The sequence below is a fragment of the Carassius gibelio genome, chromosome B19 (assembly GCF_023724105.1).
Source record: "Carassius gibelio isolate Cgi1373 ecotype wild population from Czech Republic chromosome B19, carGib1.2-hapl.c, whole genome shotgun sequence".
NCBI lineage: Eukaryota > Metazoa > Chordata > Actinopteri > Cypriniformes > Cyprinidae > Carassius > Carassius gibelio.
This window is the reverse complement of record NC_068414.1, coordinates 31697459-31723067: the sequence shown is the minus strand read 5'-3', so window position 1 is coordinate 31723067 and position 25609 is coordinate 31697459. Positions and strand designations below refer to the sequence as shown.

The 25609-nt window shown below is 34.9% G+C and overlaps 1 protein-coding gene across 1 annotated transcript; it reads left to right on the top strand.

The window, feature by feature from the left end:
- Nucleotides 1–12885, top strand: si:ch211-264f5.6 (carcinoembryonic antigen-related cell adhesion molecule 1). The gene is made up of 10 exons (XM_052585014.1): nucleotides 1–135; nucleotides 351–404; nucleotides 854–1138; nucleotides 1792–2067; nucleotides 3281–3550; nucleotides 6377–6655; nucleotides 7037–7291; nucleotides 7870–7990; nucleotides 10951–10996; nucleotides 11382–12885. The coding sequence occupies exons 1-9, from the start codon at nucleotides 87–89 to the stop codon at nucleotides 10967–10969; spliced, it is 1608 nt and encodes a 535-aa protein (XP_052440974.1). The 5' UTR covers nucleotides 1–86; the 3' UTR covers nucleotides 10970–10996; nucleotides 11382–12885.
- Nucleotides 12886–25609: the final 12724 nt, after the last annotated feature.

Here is a 25609-nt window from a genome sequence, read left to right as displayed (position 1 = left end):
GTCGCGTTAACTTTCTCAAGTTCTTCCAGAGAAGTCTCACCGTCGCGCATTCCTGTCTGTCGCTCCAGGGACTCGCATCTCTCCATATGGATTTCTCTAACTTTAGGCTGCCTTTGCTCATTTTGGCCGCTCTTGGTAAGATAAATACAAATTAAGACAAAAATGTCACTTAGCACATGTATTCTTTTATTTTTACATTTCAAAAACTTAAATGTTGTATTTTTTAAATATTGAAAGCTTTTAAACAGTAGCCTAGATCAGGACATAATGTGTAATGTAGTTTAATTTACGATTTAAAAAGTTAAATTTCTATGCTTAAGTGTCCTGACTGAAAATCGTTCCTCTAATAGGATGCTGTTCCGAGGGCAGCCCGCTTGTCACCGACAAAGAGAAAGGCGTTGTCGGTGAGTCGATCTATGGTTTATCATTGGTTCGGTGTGTTTTTGTTTTCTGTTATTTGTTCATTTTAAAAATGTCTGGAAATCTTGGAGAATAAAAAACATGTGTAAGTAATTTGATAGTTTATAAGTTTACCACAATTTATTATTTATTTTAGAATATAATATCATAGTTTTAATTATATTTACTTGAAAAATGTCTACCAAATCAAACTCAGTGTGGCATAACTAAGCCATTTTGTTGCCACGTGAGGAAAACCTGCTGTGTACTCACATTTTTTCAAGGTGCAAGGACAGTATTTGAGTATAATTTCAGTAGATGGTTGCACCACTGTTTGTTCTTTAAATCAAAATATTTATAAAAATGTATGAAGCTATTCATAAAATATTAGATACTTTTCTAAGAACTTAGAAGGGCTGTTTTATCTAGATTTCTCCTTACCTCATTAAACCAGGTAAAAATGTGACCTTCAAGACAACAATCACCTCAACACAGGATTTTCTAACCGTAACGTGGAATTTCAACAAAGCTACAGAAATTGCAACGATAATTACAAGTGTCCCATCCTCAAACACCAATAACATTGAGGAGAAATACACCAACAGAATCATCTACAATCAAACAACATGTGAGCTTCAGCTCGGGCCGCTGGTGAAGGAGGATGAAGGGGAATATATTCTCACTGCAGTCACTGTCAAGGGAAAGTCACTGACCGGACAGATTGATCTTGAGGTTCTTGGTAAGTATTGACTATAAAGTGTAATCTTCAGGTATACTGTATAGTTACAGACTAGACACCATGTTGGAGAAGCCTAGTGTTTGAAGGTCTGAAGATGAATGAAAGCTTAAAGGTTCAAGTCCTGCACGAATTGGTTAAAAGCAGTAGTTGGATGCAAAAAGTAAACTTTATAGCAGTTCTTGTGCTGCACTGAATCACAAAAACAGTTAATTTCACAACTGAACAGTGGGTTAATTTCAGGTTAATTTTAGGCAATATGCAATTTGCATTAGGTTTTAGAGAACGATGAATGATATGATTGAATCAACCCAAATGGATAATATAGTGATGACTCGTTTTGTTACTTGCTTTAAACATATTGCAATATGATTCATTTTAAAGACATTCATCCATTGACTTGAAATCATTTACAGAGATTTTAGATTTGTTTAGGAAACTTTTTTGATGTATGATGTACAGTATGTTGTTAAATCTAAGGGTTGGTTATCCAGTGGTTGTTGGTTGGATTGCCCAAAAAGCAAGTCATGACCTGTCACTATTATGCCCTTCAGCAAGGCACTTAACCTTAGGTTTCTTTCCCTGGGAAGGTCTAAGCAACCGCAAAGATGTTTCTGAATGAACCCAATCCATGGTTCTCTTCTTTTTTTCTCCAGAACCCATAACTGATGTCAAGATTTCGTCCAATATACCTGAACCTGTAGAGTTCAACAGCACCGTGGTTCTTTCCTGCTCTGCCAAAGGCTCCTTTACTTACCAGTGGCTGAACGGTTCAGTCCCTTTGGTGGGGGATGGCACACATATGAAACTAGTCGGCAATGAGCTAACTATCGCTGAAGTTCGCCGTACAGATCTGCGAGGACCCATCTTCTGCATTGCAAAGAACGCACTGGAGTCCGGGACCAGCGCTCCCTTCAATCTCACTGTGAGCTGTACGTACCTGATCACACCCACACATGCTTAATCTAAGACAAATACACAAATGCCTTAGAGGAACAGTTCGGCCAAAAGGTTGTCATTGATTATTCACCCTTATGTTGTTCCAAGCCCATATGATGTAACCTTTTTGTTGAGGCAATACTTTTCATGGAGTGACCATTCATAGTGACCATGTCTTTAAAGCTAGACAAAAAGCAACATGAGGGGTGCACACAACATCTGCACTATATTAAAAGCAGTTTAAAGCCATTCAATGTCTTTGTGTGAGGAACAGTCACCATTTACGTTGTTTTTAACTAAAGGTTTGCACTTAGGTGCCTAGAAAATGTTATTGTCCAGGTTTGGTCAGAATGTACTGTTTTTAAATGAATGTAAGTTACTTTTAATTTCAGCCTCTTCCTCAGCTATCATCTGAATTCAGTAGTTTCATTAGTGCATTAGTGTAATAATCCTAATTGTACAAAAAAGATTATGTGATTCACATAATTTAACACAATTCTGTGCATACAAGTACTTGCAGTAAAGTTGCAAATTTACCACAGCAGCTCTGGTGCTAGTGGAGATATGTTGAGATTGTCTTGTTTCTACTATATGCACTTTGTCTCTGCAGAAGGTGTGCACTAGAAAGAACACATGAAAGCATCGATCAGAAGAGATTTTCTAGTACAGACAGGTTCTGAAGCTTAGATTAAATAGGGTAGTGAATGAGTCTGTGAACAGCAGGAAGAGGATGAAAGTGTTAAAGTATGGTTTATTTGTGCATGTGTGCATTTACAGATTAAATATCTTTGAAGTGCATAGTGTGGTCATAAAGTAAATGCATTGCAGCAGAGACTCTCAGTGCTTTCAAAAAAATAAAATAAAATAATTGAGCTGCAGTAGAATTCACTGGCCTGAACTATAACCACATCCAGATACTCAAAATACATCATCTTCATCTATAGATAATCATTTACAATATCTTGATCAAATGGAATATGTGAAATGGTGTAACATGGCACAATGTTTGATGTTTTTCTTCTAGTAAAAACTTATTCTTATATTTATTGTTAAGCCTTTTTTTTTCAAAGACTAGAATTCTATTTCCTAAAAAAAGGATTGGGAAATTTTTAGCAAAAATCCATAAAACATAGCTGCCTTGCAAGCACTTTATTAACCTTTGCTTGTGCCTCTTTTTTATCGTCTCTTTCTCTCATGTCTGTCTAGATGGCCCAGAGAATGTCGTCATGACACAAACTCCAACAGGTTCATTTCTCAAGAAAGGCTCTAATTTAACCCTTGCATGCTCAGCCCAGTCTGACCCTCCTGCTCAGCTCCAGTGGATGTTTAATGGTGAGGCGATGGCTCAGAAGACCACGGCCAACATTACTCTCACCAGTTTAGAGGAAAAACACAGTGGAAACTATAGCTGTGTGGCCTTCAATGCAAAGACCAATCGCTACGTTTCCTCACAGGTCGCTGTGGTGTCTGTTCTGGGTAAGTCAGAAACCTAAAGTCAGATGCTTTGAATACAAACAAGTTTCATCAGTTGTGTGTGTTTCTCTAGTACTACTACAGTATTACAGTATTCTGAGTAAATGCAAATGCATAGCCTACAGTCCACTAAATAACTGGTTCTTCCATTTAAGAACCAATGAGAAAGTTTTATATTTATTTATTTATAAATATATAAGTGTGTGTATGTGTGTGTATTCAAATTCTCAAGTTAAACTGATAATTATAAATGTTTTTTAGAAAATCACTGACCATGTAAGCTACAGTAATGATGTTCTTGCATATTTTGTATTTGAATACCCTTATTTGTATATGGATATTCTTATTTTAGAAAAGCCTTTTAGAGGCCCTTTTAATATATAGAGCCACCATTGTTTTTAAGAGTGCAAGTAAAGACATCCATTGAAATCTTTTGATTAGCAGTGGAGCAGTACAGAGATGGACATGCTTTACCATGGTGACTTAATTGCCAAGAAGTGAGATGAGGATTAATAAAAATTTTTTTAAAAAGTGGGTACTCTGGAAGAGGAACACATATATTTGCTTTGAAAAGATAATGGAAACTCTAAGTCATTATTTACTCGTGCTATCCCAGTCCTGCATGACTTTCTTGCCTGGAACACAAAAAGTGAATTGCTGCTGGTTGCACTTCTCCATTGCAATCACAAAGAGTGGGAACTGAGGCTTTCAAACTTTAAAAACGACACAAAGACCGCATAAAACAAGACTCATGTCCTACATTTCATGCATATATCTTCCAAAATCCTACGATAACTTTAAGTGAGAAACGGATAGAGACTCACAAAAACAATCTTGACATTTCCAAAAGCTCTTCTTCGTGTGTTTAATGGTCCTTTTTAAATTTATTCATTGACCTGGTTAACAAAACCGGTTTAAATGATGACTTAAATTTCTCACGAAGCAATTGCATGGCTTCAGAAGATTTTGAATATAGAGTATAAGTCATGCGAAGATGCATTTTCATTAGTTGAAAAACTTGAAATCTTCAGGCTCCTGTTCATTGTAATTGCATGTAAAAAAAAATGTCAACTGGTAACTCTTCAGAATTTGTCCTTTGTTACACAAAAAAGTAATACAAGGTTGAAATGACGTTATGACAAAATTGTCAATTGTGGGTGAACTATACTTTTGTTTTATATTACCTAGCAACAGCTGTTTGTCTCTTTGTTTTTATTTAAAATGGCTACCCTTCTTAAAAGTGAACCTGTTCGTCTGCTTTGCTCTGAGGTCTGCCTCGGCTCATGTTAGTGGGTAGAAGTTACAGGAATGTTCTGCTTTCTTTGATTGAGGGCAGATTGATTGTGCATGGCTTCTGAACCCATGGTCTCAGGCTCTGTGGCTTTTGTAAAGAACAGTGCTTCCCCTGAGGTGTTTCCACGTGTGTGAAACCCACACACTAAAGAAAGCAGAATACAAATGGTCTGATGTAACATAGAGTTTGGGCAGGTACTGCTTGGTTAAGGTTTCACTCACAGTATACCGTGAGTGATCTGTCAGTGCAGGGTTGATCTTAAAGTTCTTGTGTCATTGATTTTGTTTAAAATTTCAATGCAAACTGTTCATGCAAAACAGATTTAACGATCTAATATGAAGAATGCATTTTTTCTAGATGATTTGAGTGTTAATATGCAGCTGTTAATGTATCTTACCCGAAACTAAAAACACAAGCAGTGTAGTGGAAGACAAAATGTGCTAAATGGTAGAGTTGCAGGTATTTGGTAAATGCAATGAGTCTGAATCAGACTGGAACATTCCACAGTAATGATGTCTGAAAAAAACAAGAGAGTAGTGCCAGAGAAGGCGATGGTCAAAAGTAAACTCTATGGTGAGAGATTTTGTTGAGAAAACCCATTGAGAGATTATTTCACGCGGCCAGATTGAAAGGTGATTGTTTTTTTCCACTCACGTCCTGGCCGGGATTTCTCAATTGTCTAAAATGTCTTGTAATCTTGTAATTTAAAATCCTTTCATTGTTATTGACATGCTTTCTACAGTGCTCATAAATTATGTACGCATATTTGCCTCCATTGGTCGATTTTGTAGAATGCCTGCACGCTATTGGTCAAACTAGTCATTAACTTCAGCAGGTCTGAAAACAATGGTAAAACAAAGATAATTTAGAAATCCTGGCCAGGATTGTCTTTGCGCCTTTTAATGTAAGCCACCATCTAAATGAAGTTTAAAATGTCCAATCCCAGTTGTGTGCCGTTTATAGTGCTATTCAAAAGTTCATGGTCGGTATGTTTTTTTTATTTCTTTTGAAAGAAATTGATACTTTTATTCAGCATGGATTAATTCAATTGATAAAAAGTGACAGTAAAATATTCACATTAGAAATTGATACTTTTATTCAGCATGGCTTCATTACAACGACAATAAAAGGTCTCTATTTCAAACAAATGCTGTTCTTTTTATTTTATTTTCCGCAAAAATATTAAGCAGAACATCAGTTTATATATATATATATATATATATATATATATATATATATATATATATATATATATATATATATAAAATAGGAATTGTTTCTTGAGCAACAGATCAGCACATTAGAGTGATTTCTGAAGGATCATGTGACACTGGAGTAATGATGCTGAAAATTCAGTATGATCACAAATAAGTTACGTTTTGAAACATATAAAAGTTATTATTAATTTATAATAATATATATCTGTATTTCAAATAAATGCAGCCTTGGTGAACTTTAGAATTGTTTTTCACCTTGTAAAGAGGGTCCATATTCTCAAAGCACCACTTCTCTTCTCTTCTGTTGTGTTCTTCTAGAGGCCTTATCTGGAACAAATATCTCCAGCTCCTTATCACTTCTCATCGATGGCAACAGCACGGTTAACATCACCTGCTCAGCAGCTGCTGGTAAAGCTGACAGCACAGAATGGCTGAAGGAAAGCAAACCTGTCGTTCCTAGTGACCGTGTAATTCTCTCAGCTGACAAGAAAACTCTGACCATTGTTAAAGTTGTTAAAGAGGATGCTGGCAACTACAAGTGCCAACTGAAGAACAAAGTCAACCAAGACGAAAGCACCTATGTGATGGTGGTCAGCTGTAAGTATCCAAGAAAGGAGACATTCATTGAAATACTGTTTATGTGAGATGCTTTTCACAGTGAACGATCATACAGTGCATTTATTCTCACATAAACTGTTGCATTAAATTAAAATAAAGCAATCAACTTTAAAAAAGGGTTTTACATACAAATAATCAACATTCACTGTGACCCAACCAGACGTGACGTTTAAAATGTCTGCTTAGGACATGGTGATTCATGTATCACCTCTCTTTTGTTGTCTCGTCTAAACATTAAACATTATCTTGTTTGCAAATGGTGGTGGTTTCCTTTCTGCTTCAGTTTACGACTGTTTGTTTGCATTGCTCTGATGTAAATGTAACCTTTCTAACTGAGCCAATCTCTCTGATGTCCCTCAGATGGTCCAGTAGCGGTGAAAATTGAAGGGAAGAAGGCGGTAAAGTTTGAAGAACGTGCAGTATTAAATTGCTCTGCAGACTCTTTTCCTCCCAGTGTATTCACATGGAAGCTCAATGATACATTACTGAACATCAGCCAGGCAGACATCATTATTGACAAGGCCAGTGTCAAGGACAGTGGCTCGTACTCCTGCGAGGCATTCAACTCTATCACAGGAATCGCGAAAAAAATAACACACAATCTCGCAGTCACAGGTAAACGTGGTAGTTCAGCAATTCTTTCCCATTCTTTGCTCTCAAAACATAAAATCTAATAGTATCGGTACAGATATTATCGGTTTAGAATTTTTGTAATTCAAATACTGATATATTGGCAAGACTTATTAATTCAGTAATAAGTTAATATTTGTTTATCATGTTAATTTACATTTTCATATATTATAATAATTTAATAATATGATTATAAAATGTTAATATAGTATTATTATGTATATAATGTATTGTAATACTATCTAAGTAGTATTTATTTAAATACTTTACAGTTCATAAGGTATTATAATGATATTTCTTTATTGATTTGTTTATTTTTTTTAAATTTGGTTAAAATAAAAATAATACTAAAAACTTTAGTTAGTTTCCCCAATTAGTTTGGCCTGTTTTCTGAATAAAATAATGTGCACACATTTATGGGGTGGTTAAAATTATCGGCCATATGCAGGTGTTGCAGCATGATAGTTTATGTGTTTAGACACAATATGTGATTTTCATTTGTTGTGTTTGTGGAGTGTGTGTGTGTCTGGTCTATAATAATCTAAACACCTTCTGTTTTGCAGAGGTCGGTACGGTAGATGAGGGCCTGTCTGGTGGAGCAATTGCTGGGATTGTAATTGCCGTGATTCTGGCCGTGATCATCATCGTTTGTTGTGTAAAGTGCAACAAAAAGTCCAACACAGAGTGAGTCTAAAATTCATTCTTCTACCCTCCTGTCACCTTCATGAATCCAGTGCCTATAAATGTAGGTTTGATTCTTAATGATTTTTGTATGATAATCACCATTAAGCCTCAAAAGCAGTCAGTTGTCTCTTTCTCTTCACATTCATAGCTTGTAGATCTTTACTCTCCATGTCGCCCCATCCCATCCTTATAATTTGTTTATATCCTCAGATGTTTAAAACTAATAATTAGGCAATGACATGATGACAGTACATACAAATAACTTCATCACTTAACATCTTGACCTGACAGGATACGGGTGTGGTTTCGGTGACATTACACATAACAGTATCAATCAGTAAGCCTTCAGCCCACATGTGTTGTAATTGCCAGAAAGGATATGATGCATTTTGCCACTTCCTGATTCCATTCCAGGCACATTGGAAGAGGCTATTTAAAATGAAATGAAGTGATTATTGTTCTTTCGTGACTCCACTGTCTTTTATTGTGGTGTTAGTGTGATGGTACAGTGCTAATAATGTGGCAGTATTGTTCAGTCTTGTCTGTGGTATGTAACTCTGAATTTAGTTAAGCATTTGTGTTTGTTAATGTAATCCTACTAATTCATCAGTATCATTTGAAAAGTTTGGGGTTGGTACGATGTTTGTCCAATGTTCCTCAAAGCTGCATTTAAGAAAAATAGCAATATTGTGAAATATTATTTCAGTTAAAAATGACTGTTTTTGATATTTTCAAATGTAATTTATTCCAGTGATGCAAAGCTGACTTTTCAGCATCATTACTCTAGTCTTCAGTGTCACATGATCCTTCAGAAATCGGTTTAATATGCTGATTTACTGTACAGAACCCGTAGCATGGGCTGTTAATGGAATAGTTACCATAAAACTGAAAAATCTGTCATTGTTTACTCAGTCACGTCATTCAAAAACCTGTTTCAAACCCAAACAGGGAAGAAAAACTAAAAGTAGTTGACTTGTATGACTCACATATTCCATATCAGAAAGTTCTGATGTTTTTTATCTTTTTTAGCGAATTTGGAACGTTTGGAATATCAACACGCTTAAAATTTAGAATTTTTATTTTTTGGGTTTACTGTTGCTCTATGGGCGTTTTATTGCCTTTGTGCTCTAAAATCAATAGTTGTCTCTTCTCTACACTCTTTCCTTCCTCAAATCTTTTACCGCCAAGTACTCAAAGTGGTGAGGTCTGTTTGCCAAGCCTTTCACACCCAACCTTTCTACGCTTGACTCTGAAAGCAGACCGCAGCTTACATTCCTATCTTGTGCTGAGATGATAAAGAAACTAGAGGACAATGTTTTTTAAATTTAGTCTAGAAGAACTTTGACATTGATTTTATCAGATAGATGATAGTACATGTAAAAATCGGTCTTGTTTAGACAAACCTCTAATCACTACAAGAGGAGCTTCATACCGATAATTTCATAGAAGGCCTGTGTTCCTACCTAAATGGATTTTGATAGCATGTGTAGCAGCAAATGGAACGGACAGGAAATACTGGAAATGCAAAACTAAGCTTTGAGGAATAGCGTATGTAAATGAAACTGATTAGCCTAACAGAGAGATGTGATAAGAAACTAGCACGACTCACAGAAATGCAAACACACACACACATTGCATGTAAAACCACAGGTGAAGGTGGTACATTGCATTTCTTTGTAATTTTTTAGATGTGTTTCAGTTTCTGAAATGCAAAGTTTGTGTAAAGATCTAAAGAGTTTTACCCTCAAAATGTATCAGATCTTTAGCTGGAAGTTGCAATTCGAGTTTTTCATCTGTGACAAATGTATTCTGGAAGGCAGTGAAGGCAAACTCCCCTTCATTTGTTTTATGATTTCTGTCATAGATAACGTACAACTTTAGTGCATTCATTCATAATATATTACAAATTAAGTATTTACACTAAGGTCTATCCTGCCTCAGTTGTGAATGCTATTTTAATAAATATATATGCATATATAAGAAATATTTGAAGGACCTCTCTTCTTTTTCTAATTTGAGACTAAATGTCAGCCTCTTTGATTGACTTTAGTATTCATGTGTAAGGAAATGACGTAACTACTTTAATTTACCTGCTATATAATTATCTTTTAATCCGAATCTCTGGTGTATGTCGATGAAGGATTTAGAAGTACAGTTTAAAGGAGATCATTGAGAAATATGGTTGGAATGTCAGTCATGTCCACACACGTCTCACCGTCCTAACCTTGTGAGTGTTTCTGGAGCAGTTTCAGCCTTGCACAACTGTCTGTCTTGTTGCTTGGTTATTTCGCTCTGTTATCTGTTGCACATGTCAATAAAGTCTCATTAACACTATGAGGGCTTGGCCTATTTGTCATCGCATGAGTAGTTCAGATTGTTTTGTCACTGACAAAGAAATGTATTTTGCAAGAATATATTCTTCACTCTGTAATCACATTACCAGAAGAACATAAAATGTGTAATTTGTTTGCAACTAACAGGGTTTTAATGATTGCGCAACAACGTTGGCTGTGTTCCAAAAGATTGTGAATCACCTTCCTAGACATCATGTGTGCACCACCCCAAACTTGTGCTTTCTAAGTTACCTTATTTCATTTGAAGTCAAACTTTGCTGAGAATGCAAAGCCAGAATGAAGTTTATTGAAAACATGACAAAAAATAAATAAATCTTACCAACCCAAATGCTAGTGCAGTTATATCCCATTGAATACTGAATTGAATCAATAAAAATAGTTAAAGCTAATTAAAAATAGACTTTTAGCCCAAGTTATTTCATGATATGAGTAAGGGGAGTTCACAGTAATTTGTGAGGTTTTATTTTAGTTGTGCAGATTCATTGTTTCTGTGTTTACCTATAGTGACTACCCCCCATTCTTTCTTTACCTTGTGGTTTATCTCATACATTCATAATATATTATAATCTGTCCATGTTGTAATTATTTCCTCGTTTTTTTCTTCAGCATTCCATCTCCATATTAAAGCGAGATGTTGCTGTGAAGTGACCTGGTAAGTGCATAGCATAACATTATTTATTTAGCTTCATTTCCTGTTGATTTCCATGCTAGCTCTATGCAATGTCTTCAGGGTGTTTACTTTCCTGCATGATACTCTGTACCCTTTCGCAAAGATATGCTTTAAAAAGAAAGAAGGGATATTATTCGATCTGAAGGACCAACAAAGGAGTGGCTCTGCTGTCGCAAGAAAACTAGTTTTTGTGTCTGTTCAGTGGGTGTGGGAAGCTTTTTGCAATAGAAGCCTGCTTTACTCTTGCCGTTGTGTTATTTTAATGGGAAACGGGGAATACCTGTGCCGTCGATGTGCTGAAAGTATTGTCAGTCTTCATTCACAAATCCATTACATGGGTAACCAGATATGTACATCTCTTCCTCAGAGCATATCTTCAAGAGCAATCCTTCAGCCATTAATCACTCATTTTGATCTGCAAAAACCTTCTATCAAGGCAACTGGAAAAACTGCCCTCACAAGTGACTTAATACTGAAGGTTTGGCCCTTTCAGGCGCTCAACGTGTTTAGAAATGTCTATTGTTATACTCCGTGCAAACGTACCCCAATCTTAAGGACACGATAGACGGCAAGACCGTCTACACTTATCTGCATCTCTTCCTTCCTTTGGCTGAAGTGGACAGCTTCCTTTGTTCCTCAAGAAACATGATCCAGCCTCCATCACCCTCTCAATGCTTCACCTGACCCTAAACCGACAGCTCGGCTTGACATCACAGGGGTCAGATTGAAAGAGCTCTGTTTTGGGTAACAAAATCCACCCTGAAATGCACTGAGGAGTGACGAGACCATCACGTGTTTGAGATCTCAACGCACCCACAAGGAACTGAAACATCGAGATTTTAAGACCCGGATGTCCCAAGGCAAAGAAGATATACAGGGCCGACTTGACTTGAAGCTGAAGGCTCTGCTGAGCTGTCGATGGAAGGTCATTCATGGCAAAGTGTGCCTTCCAGATTAAAAGCTTCTTACACCTTTGCCATGGTTTGCTACACTTTTTTAACCCCCTCGTCTGTTCCCACGTGTCTTAGTGAGCTGTACATATTGTATTTTAAGAGTAAGGCGAGATCCAACATGCTTGAACTCGGGAAGCAGGGAAAAAAAATGCATTTTTGCGGACAATGACATACCACAGTTTTGCAGTGAAATTGCTACTCTGTCCGTGGGCGTCCCCACAGCCATTCGTCCTGCTGTAATCAGGATTCCAGTGGATTTCTAAAACAGGCCTGTTTTCTAAATCACCTTGAGTTGACAAACATATCTCAAGATTAAATCCGAAAAGTGTTAATATGCTGATTTAAGCCGATTATTGCGTTCCGGCATGTGAGCATTATTTTTTTTCTTTCTCTTATCATCAGATGTCTGATATTGATTCTTTCCATCATTGTTTAGATTTTCTCTTTGACCAAGACATGGATTTCGAAGAACTTGTAGTGATCTGTTACTCCGATCTCTTTAGATTGAGATGCATCTATATAGAATCTCAGCTTGTCTTTTCTTGTTTGTTTGTATAAGGGACGAAGCAGCCATTATTCCTGGTATTTCCCCTTCATTTTTAGAGATTTCTAAATGAATCCCTTCATTTTTTTTTTTTTTTTTATAAACTTTATTTAAAGATTTATGGCTGAAAAAAAAGCAAAAAGCCTCTGCTCCTTTATGGAAAATATATATTCCAATTTATTACAAATAAATATTTGAAATTGTACTTGAGAATACATTTCTGAAAAATTGAAAGTTAAATAAATGACAGAAAAATGAAGAAATATATTTTGAATAAGTTTTCAGTTAATTATCTCTATATATGTCTGGGACATTTTTTGTTCTATATTTTAAGTCTAAATATATTTTCCAATATATATTATATATTGTCCTAAATTATATATATATATATATATATATATATATATATATATATATATATATATATATATATATATATATATATATATATATATATATATACAAAAATGCATTCAACAGAAATTTTGGATTGTAACAGTTTTTTTTTTTTTCATGTTTTGCCTCTTTAAATATATAATGTAATATTTGAAGGTTTAAACAGAATGTGTTTTCAATTTGAAAAATATATTTCATTATATTATTCATATAAAATAACAACATTATACTGTATAATTTGTATAATATAATCTTAACATAAAAATATATTGTTTGTCATATGGGCTAAATGAACAAACATCTAAATATAAAAAAGAGCTTCCACTCCAGTGAGGACTATGAGGTGAACAATATAATATTCATGAGCTAATCTGATTTATAACATGTTCTTGCCCCTCTTTCATTAACACTAGATGTACGCTAACACAATTCAGAACCATCTTAATATATTTGTATATATGTGTAAATCGACAACAAAAACACACTAACACATTCATTAACTATATTTGAACTCCCTTTTAGCATTAAAACGTACAAATATCATATGAAATGCTGAGCTTTATAACTCCTTGCAAACCTGTAGACCGTTTTATCTCTGGCAGCATGTGTGTTTTTAGTGGTCTGGGCTGTTGATGTGGAGAGACCGGTAATCATACGAGTCTGAGCACAGATACACTGAATTAAGGGTTAGTTTGTACTGTAACACACTGTGGAGACAGATCTCATCTGACAGTGTGTAGACGGTAACGTCTTAACCTTGTGTACTTTGCAATAGCTAGGTGTTGTATTGAATGTGAAATATGTTTTTTTTTTTTGTTGTTGTATAGGATAGATAGAATTTCAAATGCAATTGGATAATGTCAAATTTGAAATGGACATTTTTTTTTTTTTTTTTTTTTTTTAAGTAATTGTTCTTGTGCACAAATACTGTTCAGTGCATTAAAGTTAATGGAATAGTTACCAAACAACATGTATTTGTGAAATGTTCTCAGGTTGTTTACTGGGTGTTTATATTCTCTCAAAGTGCAGTGCAGTCATGTTTTAAATGCTCAATGTTTCTTTTAATATAATTTATTTTTTAAACGTTCTGCTTTTATGTAACTGTTGTGTGTTTAAAAAAGAATGTTTGAACTGCCCAACTTTTTTGTGTCATTCATTGATTAACAAGAAAATAATAATTGTAAGACTTGAATCTGATCTCTTTTTTTCTTACAAAAAGTGTTCTTTCGCCACAGAATATAAAATAATAAAAATCGTCAATTAAAAATCAATTCGCTTTTTTTTTTATTTGCGTACAGGAACAAGTTAAACACCCATTTTAGTAAGAATTCTTTAAATTGACCGTACATTTTTGTGCTCTTAGAAAAAAGGTACAAATAGAAACTATATGTTTGGACAAAACTCTGTGTAGTACATAATGAAAGACTTAATTGTTATAAATGCATATTGTATACAGTATATGAACCTGGAACACAAAAGCAGTCTTAAATCGCTGGGGTATATTTGTAGCAATAGCCAAAAATACATTGAATGGGTCAAAATTGATTTCTTTTATGCCAAAAATCCAAAAAGTAAAGATCATGTTCCATGAAGATATTTTGTAAATTTCCTACTGTAAATTTTTGGTTAGTAATATGCATTGCTAAGACTTAAAAAAAAATTTGCACCCTCAGATTCCAGATTTTCATCTGAAAATATTGTCAGATCCTAATAAACCATGCATCAATGGAGAGCTTATTTATCCAGCTTTCAGATGTATAAATCTCAATTTAACCGTTTTAATTTCATGGGCTTTACATCATAATGTTGTTTACAGTTCTTTTATTCCTATTGAAGACACTTCTTCATGGAGGTTACTATCACTGTTCCTGGGCTGGTGTGAAGGAGCTGTGTTGAATTGCACAGGTCTCCTTTCATATGTGACCAGTTGAGTAGGTTCATTGGCCTTTAGTCAACAGAAAGATCCTTAAAGCTGAGGTGTACTTAATACCTTCACTGTGGGAGACTCGTCTTGAATGTGTGCACCCATTCAATAAATGTAAATGTCAAAAAAGAAACAAATGTGTGTTTAGTCAGTGTCAGGCCGGGCCGTTGTGAATTGCGAGCGCCACGCCTGCTGTTCTGTTGAGGCTTTGGTGTTTCTCCAACACTCCCTGACTGATGCATGAATGTGTGCGCTAAACCAAAGTATGCACTGGCCATAAAGCACAATTTATCATCTCCTCAGAAATCTAATCCAAGGCCTGAATGAGTATGTTTATACAGTAGGTTTCTTTTTTATTCTGAATAGTGAGAACATACCATGGTAGCCACAGTTTAGGCTAAATTATTATAGATAGATAGCTACAAAAACTGAGGTGTTTGCCATAAAAATTTCATTAAAAAATCGGCAAAAAAATAATTATAATTTAAAAATGTAAAAAAAAAGAAAAAGTGGCAAACAAAACAAGAAAATACTAATTTGACTTCGAAATTGAATGTTTATTTAATGTGTTACTTGCCATTACTTGCCATTGCACTAAGTGATAATTTTAGTGCAAGTAAAAAGTAAATAACTAAGGGTGCTTTCACACTTGGTTCACTTGCGTGGTCCGAACCCGAGTTCGGTTGCTCCCCCCTCCCCCTGCCCAGTGTTGCCAACTTAGCGACTTTGTCGCTAGATTTAGCGACTTTTCAGACCCTCTCAGCGACTTTTTTCCAAAAAAGCGACTAGCGACAAATCTAGCGACTTTTTTTGACAGACCTTATTTAGTCTCTGAGACTCTCCGGTACTGCAGCACGAGCTCTCTCTCTCGCTCTCTCTCCCAGCGTGCGCACACGCCTCTCTCTCTCTGCATCTGCTCTATTCAACGAGCAGAGAGGAGCAGCACTTTCAGTTAAAAAAGATATTCTGTTGCTTCCGACTCTATTTTACATACAAGTATAGCCAAAATCACAGTACTACCATTGTCTTAATCTTATGTGTATGTGATTTCATTAAACAATGTCGTGAATAGGATTTTAGTGCAGAGATTAACATCTTTGAGACCTGGTATGTAGTATTAATGGACCGCTTTTCAGTCATTATAATATTAATTCCATTGTCGGACAACAGAAACATTAACATATAATAATAAAAAAAATGTTTTATTGAGAAATTTGGCTGCATTAAAATGCAGTACATGAGCACAGAAAGTGCAAAATAATATGACGCACTTACGTCATGAATATGCTAATTAGCATATGACGTCATCTAGCGGCATTTAGCGACTTTTCAGGCATGGTTTAGCTACTTTCCATTGAAAGAAGTTGGCAACACTGCCCCTGCCTCCGCTGGACTGTGTTCATATTATAATATTTGAGTCCGAACCGCGGTTCGCTTGCGTCATCAGTCCAGCAGCTGTTTACCCCGTTGCTTGGTAACGACAGCGCAGGAGAAGGCGGCAAATGGGTATCATTACTCTCTGCACTTTTATGAATTACGTTTTTGAACTGTTCGTTTTGTTTATAAAGCTTCGGTACATAACAGATGTAACGTTACCGAAAATGCTCTAAAGAACGTTGAAGGCGAACATAAATGAGATGTACAGCTCTCTGCTTGCAGCGCGTCAGTCACGCTCATCAGGAAAGTGAGTGAAACACACACAAACACATTTTAATCCAATAATTTGTCATTAAAAGCGGTTCACTTCCGGGATTTGGTACGATTGCGTTCATATGAGTAGCGAACCGTACCAGAGTTCACATGAAGTGTACCCCAGACCACCGTTTTTAAGCGGACTCGGGTACGGTTCGCGGGTGCGCATCCGAGTATGGAAGACAGCGTTCACATCATCCAAACGAACCGAATTCTGACGTCAATCGACCCTGGGTGCGCACCAAAAGAGCTAGTGTGAAAGCACCCTAAATGTTTATGTTTGTCACGGGTGAAATTTAAAAAAAAAAAATTCATATAATGCACATAAATAATACTATACGATTATTGGAGTAGCTACATTTTACAATAAAATCCTATTTCAGGATTTCTACTTTTAAATTAGACATTTAATGCAATGTTTTTCTTGTTTATTTGTAAAGATTTAATAAATTGAAATGAACTATAAATTACTACACCTAGGCCAACTGTTTCTAAATAAAACAAATAGGCCTATTATAAGAGTATACATCAAATAATTTCCAGTCTTTTCCTTTTTTTTTTTTTTTTTTACTGTATTACCTAGTGTTTTGGTATACTCTATATGGTTACCATGGTACATTCTTGTCATGGGTGTTGCCTGCGTTTGAATGTGTTCAGAGGCATTCACTGATCCAATAAAATAAAACACAAATCTCATTCTGTGATACGGTCAGGAAGGTGACAACCTGCTATGACAAAGCTCTCAGTCAGGTCCTTTATATTGTAATCTGCTCATTTGGCCCAGACCCAGCCATTCAAATCATCCCAGGCCTGATTGTACGGTGTGTTGTTTATGTGCATGGTCTGGGTGTGTTTGTGTGCGGTCATCGTATTTTACTATCCCGGCTCACGGTTCAGTAAACAGCCCGAGGCCTCAGAATGAAGTCTTTCAGGTTTTATCTTCTTGCCCCTCTCTTGTCCTGGGCTTGACACAATAGCTCCCCTCCCCAGCCACGCTCTCATTGTGTCTCTGCCGTATCGGTCTCTCTGCCTCCGCTCAGTCAAGCTTTTAGGGGAGGACGTTTTCTTCTATTAAGTTACAAACCTGTTTGTCTGCTGTGTGAAACCAGTATTTTAGATGTACAGGTAGTGGCTCCTTAGAATGTGTGTGTGTGAAAAACAGAAAGGAGGAGGTGCATGACAGTGATGTTGTGTGTTTTTTGAATTCCACTGTCGAAACGTTTCACCAACTTGCTTGTGCAAGTCCCAAAGTCTGTCATTACCTTTGCTGGATTCCAAGAGTTAGTTTTCTTAGCAAATAACTGGATTAGTTTCATTCTGACTTAAGCATCTAATTAATGCATGATAAGTCAATAAATAAAAAGTTTAAACTGTTGGAATTTTCTGATTAAAACTAAATGTAAGAATTTTAGGATATTTGCACTGGAAAACAAGATTTTTTTTTTTTTTTTTTTTTTTTTACATTTAATGCAACATTTAATAGCATGACTTTATGAATTTAAGACCTTTAGAGTCTTATTTGTGAAGGGCGAATTAAGATCTTTAAGACCTGCAGAAACCCTTATATAGGCCATTTCTTCATTTTTGGTTGAACTGTCACTTTAAGGACAGATAAACTTTAAATGTGTGTACAACTCTCCAAACCTATGATAATGTACAGAAAATGTTTCTATTTTTTTATATTTTCAATATGTTTTTAACAGTTATAGTTATAGTTAAACAGTAAATAATTGGATGCATCAGCTGGGAAATAACAGGCCTGTATTGTGTTAGAAATAACAAATCTGAGATAATTTCTGATTTGCTGGCTTCATTTTCAGCTTTTAAAACTTTAGGCGGGTTTGTACGAGTATTGTAGGCGTATTGTTCAGTGTATGATATATGGCACAATTTGTTTAAACATGCACTAACTTCCCATCATGAACACAGAGACACATAGAGATGCTCGCGTTCACTTTCACAACTATCTTTTAGCTAGCAGAGCGGACTGGAGCGATAAATCGTGTAATATACATTTGTATTACATTCTTTAACTAAATATATTTTCAATTTCAAAAATATTTCCATTGAGCTTCACTGACCGTTTACAGTATGTCATGGAAATATATTTTTCTCATTTAACAAACAAACTAAAAAAAAAAAAAAAAAAAACATTTCCATGTGGGATCTGGAAGTGAACTAACATTTTGGAGATATGGATTCCCTCAGGAATGTCTGGTGACTTAAGATTTATGAGTAAAACAAGGTCTGTGGTTAAAATGACTTAGATACTTTCTCATTACAACCTAAATTACACACAGTCAATCCTCAAACTTGAATTTTGTAAACAGTTAGGACTACAGTTGTTTTTAGATTTGTTAAGCAATTTAAACTGAAACTCTTATGGTAGTTGTAGTCCTTGTTTAGCAACTTGACAGCAGCTTGTTTTTAATATTAAACACAGACCTTGTTTTACTAATAAATCCAACACTGTTCTTGTGAGGGAACAGATGCATTCAGGATTTGCCTACAAACTGATGTCATGAACAGCTCAATTTACTGTCAATTTGACTTCTAATAGGAAGCTGACTCATTGTTAGGCTAGTCATTGTTTAATGATCTAAAAGATTACTGGATCAAGCAAGTCAGCAGATTTACTGGAAATGGTTCATCCCTCCTTTATTCCATAAATCGTCATTGTTAACTCTTCATGAAAATTCAGCAAGACTTATTTTGGGATTTCAGTTGTAGGGTTTGAAGTCCTGTGTTAACATTGTTGAGTTGTGCATAAGAAAACAATATAACAAAGAACCAATATATTAGAACCACTATTATTTTATTTCAAAAGTCGAGAAAAATTATTTTTTTATTCACAGCTTTCACTTTTTGCATTATAATAACATGGCGTCTGCTCTGAATTCTGTCTTTTTTTCTTTCTTTTTTTGAGAATGTTTTGAATATGCATTCCTCAGAAACATCCAAAAATCAAGTCTTGGGTTTTAGCTTGATGGATCGTGCCAAATAATCATCTCTCAAAAACTATTCGTAAGCCTAGTGATTATGTGCCTCTTGTGTTGCTCTGAAACCTCTATTCAAACAGCGAGACTGCGGTGAACTCAAGTGTGGACACTCATCATGATAATGAACGCTCTAAAACACCACAGCATCGTGATTTGAAAAGAGACACTTTCAGCTGCTTAATTAGGCGTAGCACCTGAAGTTTATAATCAGATCTGGCAGGACTTCCCTCAGGTGGGACACAATCAAATACCAACTGACAATGTTGTCAAGAAAAACTTTTAATCTGAAATCCCTGCAAATATTCAAACCACCTCTCTTTATGTGGTCAAAGCCAGAACCGCACCACAGACTGCTGTTGGAATGAATCTCATGAAGCCGCAAAAATACGACCAAAACATAAATGACATTTTGAATAAAGGAAATGAAAACCATTATATATAGTATAATACACAGTGGTGGCCAAAATGTGCATTTTTGTGACCTTGGACCACAAAAAAAAATTTTTTTCTTTCTTTCCATTAATGTATGGTTTGTTAGGATCAGACAGTATTTGGAAAATCTGGAATCTGAGGGTGCAAAAATTTAAATATTGAGAAAATCACCTTTAAATTTGTCTAAATGAAGTTCTTAGCAATGCATATTACTAAATATATTCATGGAACATGATCTTTACTTACTATCCTAATGATTTTTGGCATAAAAGAAAAATCTATAATTTTGACCCATACAATGTATTTTTGGCTATTGCTACAAATATACCCCAGCGACTTAAGACTGCTTTTGTGCTCCAGCGTCACATTTAAGGTTTTAGTTGTTTTTGTTGAATTGGAGATTACAACACATATAAAATGAACCATCGTTGGACCTACCTGCGATGGGAGGAATCTGCTGTAACATTGAAAATAATGGACTGGCCTCCTCAACCCCATCCAGCAAATTTGGGGTGAGTTGGAAAATAAACTGGATTGATCTATAGTACGTTCAAAGGAAAGCCTTTGGGTTGAGTTGCAGAAGGCACGGGATAACATTAGTGTTGAAGTTCTCAGGAAATATATTGACACAATACCACAGAGATGGAGAAGGTGGACATACCAAATATTAAAGTTAAAAGTGGATAAAAACAGGACGACTCACTTCATCTGACATTTGTTGTGCTCAGAGCAACCATGTTTCATGAACACTATGAAGTTAAATCATGTTTTGGAAGCAAAAAATTGTCAGTATTTTCAGATCTGTCAGGTGTTCTAACAATTGTGGCCACCACTGTAGATCATTTTGTAGTTTTTAAATCTTGAAGAGCTTATGAGCCATCAGTATACATATAAGATGCGAAACACGGATTTGCAGTTTAATGTTGATATGTCGAATTTTGAGGAAAAATCATACACTATTCATAGTATATCATATTAACTCGCCAATTAAATATTGACCATCCATTATTCTACGTAACTGTATTTTTTAATACTACATAAGTTTTTGGGCTGGATGATATAACATTGTTATAAGTGATCACACAGATTTAGACCAATCTATTTTGTATTTACAAAATGCGTTCACATGCAAATTTGCTTCATGTATTTCCCTGGCATTGAAATCGGGCACAAATACATTCTTGGCTACATATCAATATCTGGATCTCTGGTAGGACATAAGGAACATTATATTGAGTTTAACCACCTAAACTGATTATGCTTTGTTTTATCCAGTCATGCAGCAGGCTCTTTACTCACTCAGTCCGGCTGAGGGTGTGTTCCAGCGGAAAAGTGACGTCATACCCTCTAGAGCATTATATTTGTAAAATATACCTACACCCCTTACTATAATGCTAAATAAATGCATTTGTAAAATATTATACAATAGTATAAACATTTATAGTATGTTACTACATTTAATTTATATGCTTGCTTTAATACTACTACTAATAATTGTAAAGGCTGATAATTATCAGCGAGAATAAGGGGTGAAAATGTGCTTAATTTAATGTCACACTATAAAACATCAAACAGTCTGGTGCCCTTTAAGCTAAATATAATTTCCAGTTTTTTTTAGGTGGGTATTTGAAGGGGTTGGTATATCTGCGGTCGTTGTTGTGTGACCAATGTCGGCTTTTAAGAAAAATTTAATTAACCCCACAGTTATTTCCGGCCCAAAGTGATAGAAGTAGATGCAGTCTAAAAGCTTAATGTGACTAGAGCATCTTTTCCATGAGATGATTGGTGTGTTGCACAGGCGGCAGCAGGACGGGACACGCTAGAGGTAATTACTGAGGAATGCAACAGTAGAGGACATGCAGCTCTCTTACACTAGCAATAAACTAAACAAGACACGCTACAGCACAGAAACGGTGTGTGTACATAGACAATTACATGTTGATGCATTGCACACGTCATGTATGCACAGCATACTAGAGTTTCCGGTATTGTGTCAGTCTGTGGGGAAAATACACCTTAAACCACACTGCTTCTGTTAAATTTCTTTCTGTTTCTTAAAATATATGTGTAGAGTATGTGCCTGTTTCAATGGACAGAGAAGCACACGGCTCTACTCTCAGGACTGAAAGCATACTCCCAATTATTGATCTCTCCTTTACTCTTTAACCCATTAGCTCAGTAAACAAGACTCCCCATGGGCCTGTTGTGTGTGTTCCTTCCGCACATGATGTAGTTTAAGTGCTGCTCTTCAGTGGAAGCTACTTTGGCTTTTATGTGTAGTTTAACTCTTTGTGTTTTTGAACTAACAAAGTTTTGTTTTGTTTTTTTGTTTAGTTTTTTTTAGTTCATTTGAATAGTACGAAACTTGGTAATGGTTTTGGCTCGTGCTATGTGAACACATAAACACAAACACAAAATCATGGGCATGATTCAAAAAGGTTAAATGGCCCTGAAAAAAAAAAAAAACAGTCAAGAATGCCTACTGGATACAACTGGGAAGTGAATTTCATAGTTCAAACATTTGGAACTGCACCCAAACAAAACCTTACTGAAAGCTTTTTTTTTTTTTTTTTTTTTTTTTTTTTTTTTTTTTTTACAACAGTTTAAGTTTTAAATTTCCTTTTTAGGTCTAGGCTAAAAAAGTGGTTAATAGTTATTTATATAAGGCATAAACATAATTTATCACTATAAAATCCCTTTAAAACATAAAATATTAAAATGAACTAAAATATAGCACATTCATTTAATTGAAAAAAAAAAAAGAAAAAAAAAAGTTGACCACCATGCAATAAAACAGCCAAAACAAAATAACTATCATGCATCAAATATGCAAAGTGGTTTTCTTTGGAAAGCATCTTGTGGAATGACAGTGATTCGTGGAGAATGTGGAATTATCAAAGTCTTGATCTTCAGAATTTTGAATTCTGAAGAAATAAATACTGTTTGTGAAACAGCGTAGTCGTGAATACATGTACTCAACAGCAAATGCTCAGTCATGTAAATGGCAGGTATAATCTAGTCATTTGTTTGAATTTAGTCAACAGTTTTCAAGACCATTGCGTAATATTTCCTAGCGCAGTTGTGACTCATGCCCTAATGACAGTACACTTGTGTTTCGTCTTTAGATCATATGTGTTGTTTGTGTTGTACAACTCCAAACTGTTCTGCACTTCTGTGTGTCACAGGAAACTGAACAAAACTGAACCTCACTACAGTCACCTACTGTATGACCTATATTGTAAGATTAGTAATATGGTACATAAAGAAGGAGATGTTGGGGAGCAGGTCATGAACTGATGTTTATGAAATAAAAATTAAAAAAGAAATGAAATAATCAATGGTGAGTCAAGGCAGATGAGATAGACTTCTGTTTTTAGGATATATGTTGAAAGAGACGTCTAGTGTCTGTTTGCTCATCCTCGAAGGCTTGCAATGAAGGTTTCATACATGCACAGCAAATTAATTTCATGCCGAATTAATAGTGAGGAAATTGATAAATAGTTAATATTAGAACAGGTATATGACACAAAAAATACTAGTGAATAAATAAAATAATTAAATATCAATTAAAAAGTATAAAAGTGAATTTAAGCATACTGTATAGTATGCAGCATGGATAAAAGTGTATTGTTTATTTATTTACTTGCCCAATTTCAATAAATATTGCTCTTAAAGGGTTAAATCTTTTGTCATAATCTGTAAGTTGGCATGAGATTATGGCAAAGGTTATCAAAATATAAAAATCACTAATGTTGGCTGACAACTAATTCCATAATTACATTAAAATATTGAATGGATTAAAAAAATAAACTTAACTGCAAAATATTAAATATTTTATGCATTACTAAATGATAATATATTATACAATATATATGTTTTTTTTTAATTAATTTTTATATTATATAATAGAGGTGGGACTGTATTACAGAAAAGCACTATCTTGAAGAAATAGCACACTTAAAGAGTTAAAACTTCTGTCAGCTTTGAACTGTCTCTCTAAATTAGCATTGAATTACAGCAAATATATAGAGATAAAAAAAAATTCCAATCTAGAGCTGTCTCTCTTAAAGAGCATTGGGTTACCGCAATAGTTATTAAACAAATAAATAAAAATCATGAATAATAGCTGACAAGTATGGTTACAAATTTGCATACCATTTAAGTAGAGTGGCGTTGAGTTGAGTTTATTTAACACAAAAAGTAGCAATACACAGTTACAACCTTTTTGCAGCTTTGGCATTTTATAATCTCAATGTGTAACCAGCAGTTTATGCTTGTAAATCTGTAGCACAAAATGGTAACTTCCTCCACCGCTACAACAAAACCGTTTCTCTTTCCATTGCTGCCATGTAAACAGCCTTCATCTCTGCAGGCGTAATGAAAAGCAGAACACTTCACACAGTACTGAAAGTTTGGTTTGGTACAGTTTTGTATTGTAGATCACAGTAATCAGAGCTGTATGCCAGTAACAATGTTTTCCGTACAGATGTAGATCTCGGAGTGGTCAAAAGTGTGACAGGAAAATCCCATATTGGTAAGTATGGTCTGACATTTAATAAGACCACATGCTAGACGGATTTCGATTTGTTTGGCCATGGTTGAGAGGTTAAATCAATGTTTTATGAGGGACTAATGTAAGCCTCCATTAGAATGAGGCAGCTTCATTTATTTTCAGTGTATATGGTCATAGATTGCTCTTGTGTCCATTATTGTTTGAAGCTTTCCTTTAATGACTAAGGTTGTGCACTGTGTTTTTTCTGTAACCATTCTTGATGATTATTTATGAAGCACAAAAGCTAAGCTAGTCTCATTCATAAGCTTTATACTGTAAGGGTAACTTGTGTTTATTTTGTGTCTGTAGGTAGTGTGTGTGTATGAATGGGAACCTAAACAGGCTACAGCATCTCCTGCAGGCTTGAGTAGCTCTGTTTGTAGTGCTGCTTGATGAAGTAAATACACTTTCATTATTGCTCAATGCTAAGGATTTAAACATTGTGCATAGTTTAGGGACGTTTTGTGTGTGTGTGTGTGTGTGTGTGCGCGCACACGCGCCCGTGTGTGTGTTAATGCAAACAGCAAACATTTTGTTCAAATTGTATTGGAATTGTAACATTTGACCCTTATTTCCATTCATAACTCTATTTTACCTTAAGTACTTTTTTTCAGAATTTGTGTGAATGATGTAGTTTTTTTTTTTTAACCTGACACTCCACAAAAATAATGATGCATCAAAATGAATGTTGTTGCTACAGTAAAAATGTATTCTGTTTATTTAATATTTAGAAAATAATTATAAATGTAGTAACATAATAATCTTAATAATATAGCAATTATAGTGATTTTATTGTATTATGTAGACAAGCTGGCATTTAAATGATAACATTTTTGAAAATTTATTAATTTTGGTAGTTATGATCAGGTCTGATGTTGGTAAATTTTATATATATATATATATATATATATATATATATATATATATATATATATATATATATATATATATATATATAAAATGTATTTATTTCGGTTAAACTCAGCTGTAAATGTTTTATCGTTCATGAGCTGGAAAGATCATTCTGAGAGCGATTTTAACTATATCATTCTTCTGTATCAAAGATTCATAAAACTGTGTCATGGTTGTTATCATTATGGGTC

What these genes read in the sequence shown, in the direction of transcription:
- si:ch211-264f5.6 (XM_052585014.1), top strand. Translation starts at nt 87, where the DNA reads ATGGATTTCTCTAACTTTAGGCTGCCTTTGCTCATTTTGGCCGCTCTT. An exon ending in CAAAGAGAAAGGCGTTGTCG is followed by an intron (nt 405 to 853) that starts GTGAGTCGATCT and finishes TCATTAAACCAG; the next exon opens with GTAAAAATGTGACCTTCAAG. An exon ending in GATTGATCTTGAGGTTCTTG is followed by an intron (nt 1,139 to 1,791) that starts GTAAGTATTGAC and finishes TTTTTTCTCCAG; the next exon opens with AACCCATAACTGATGTCAAG.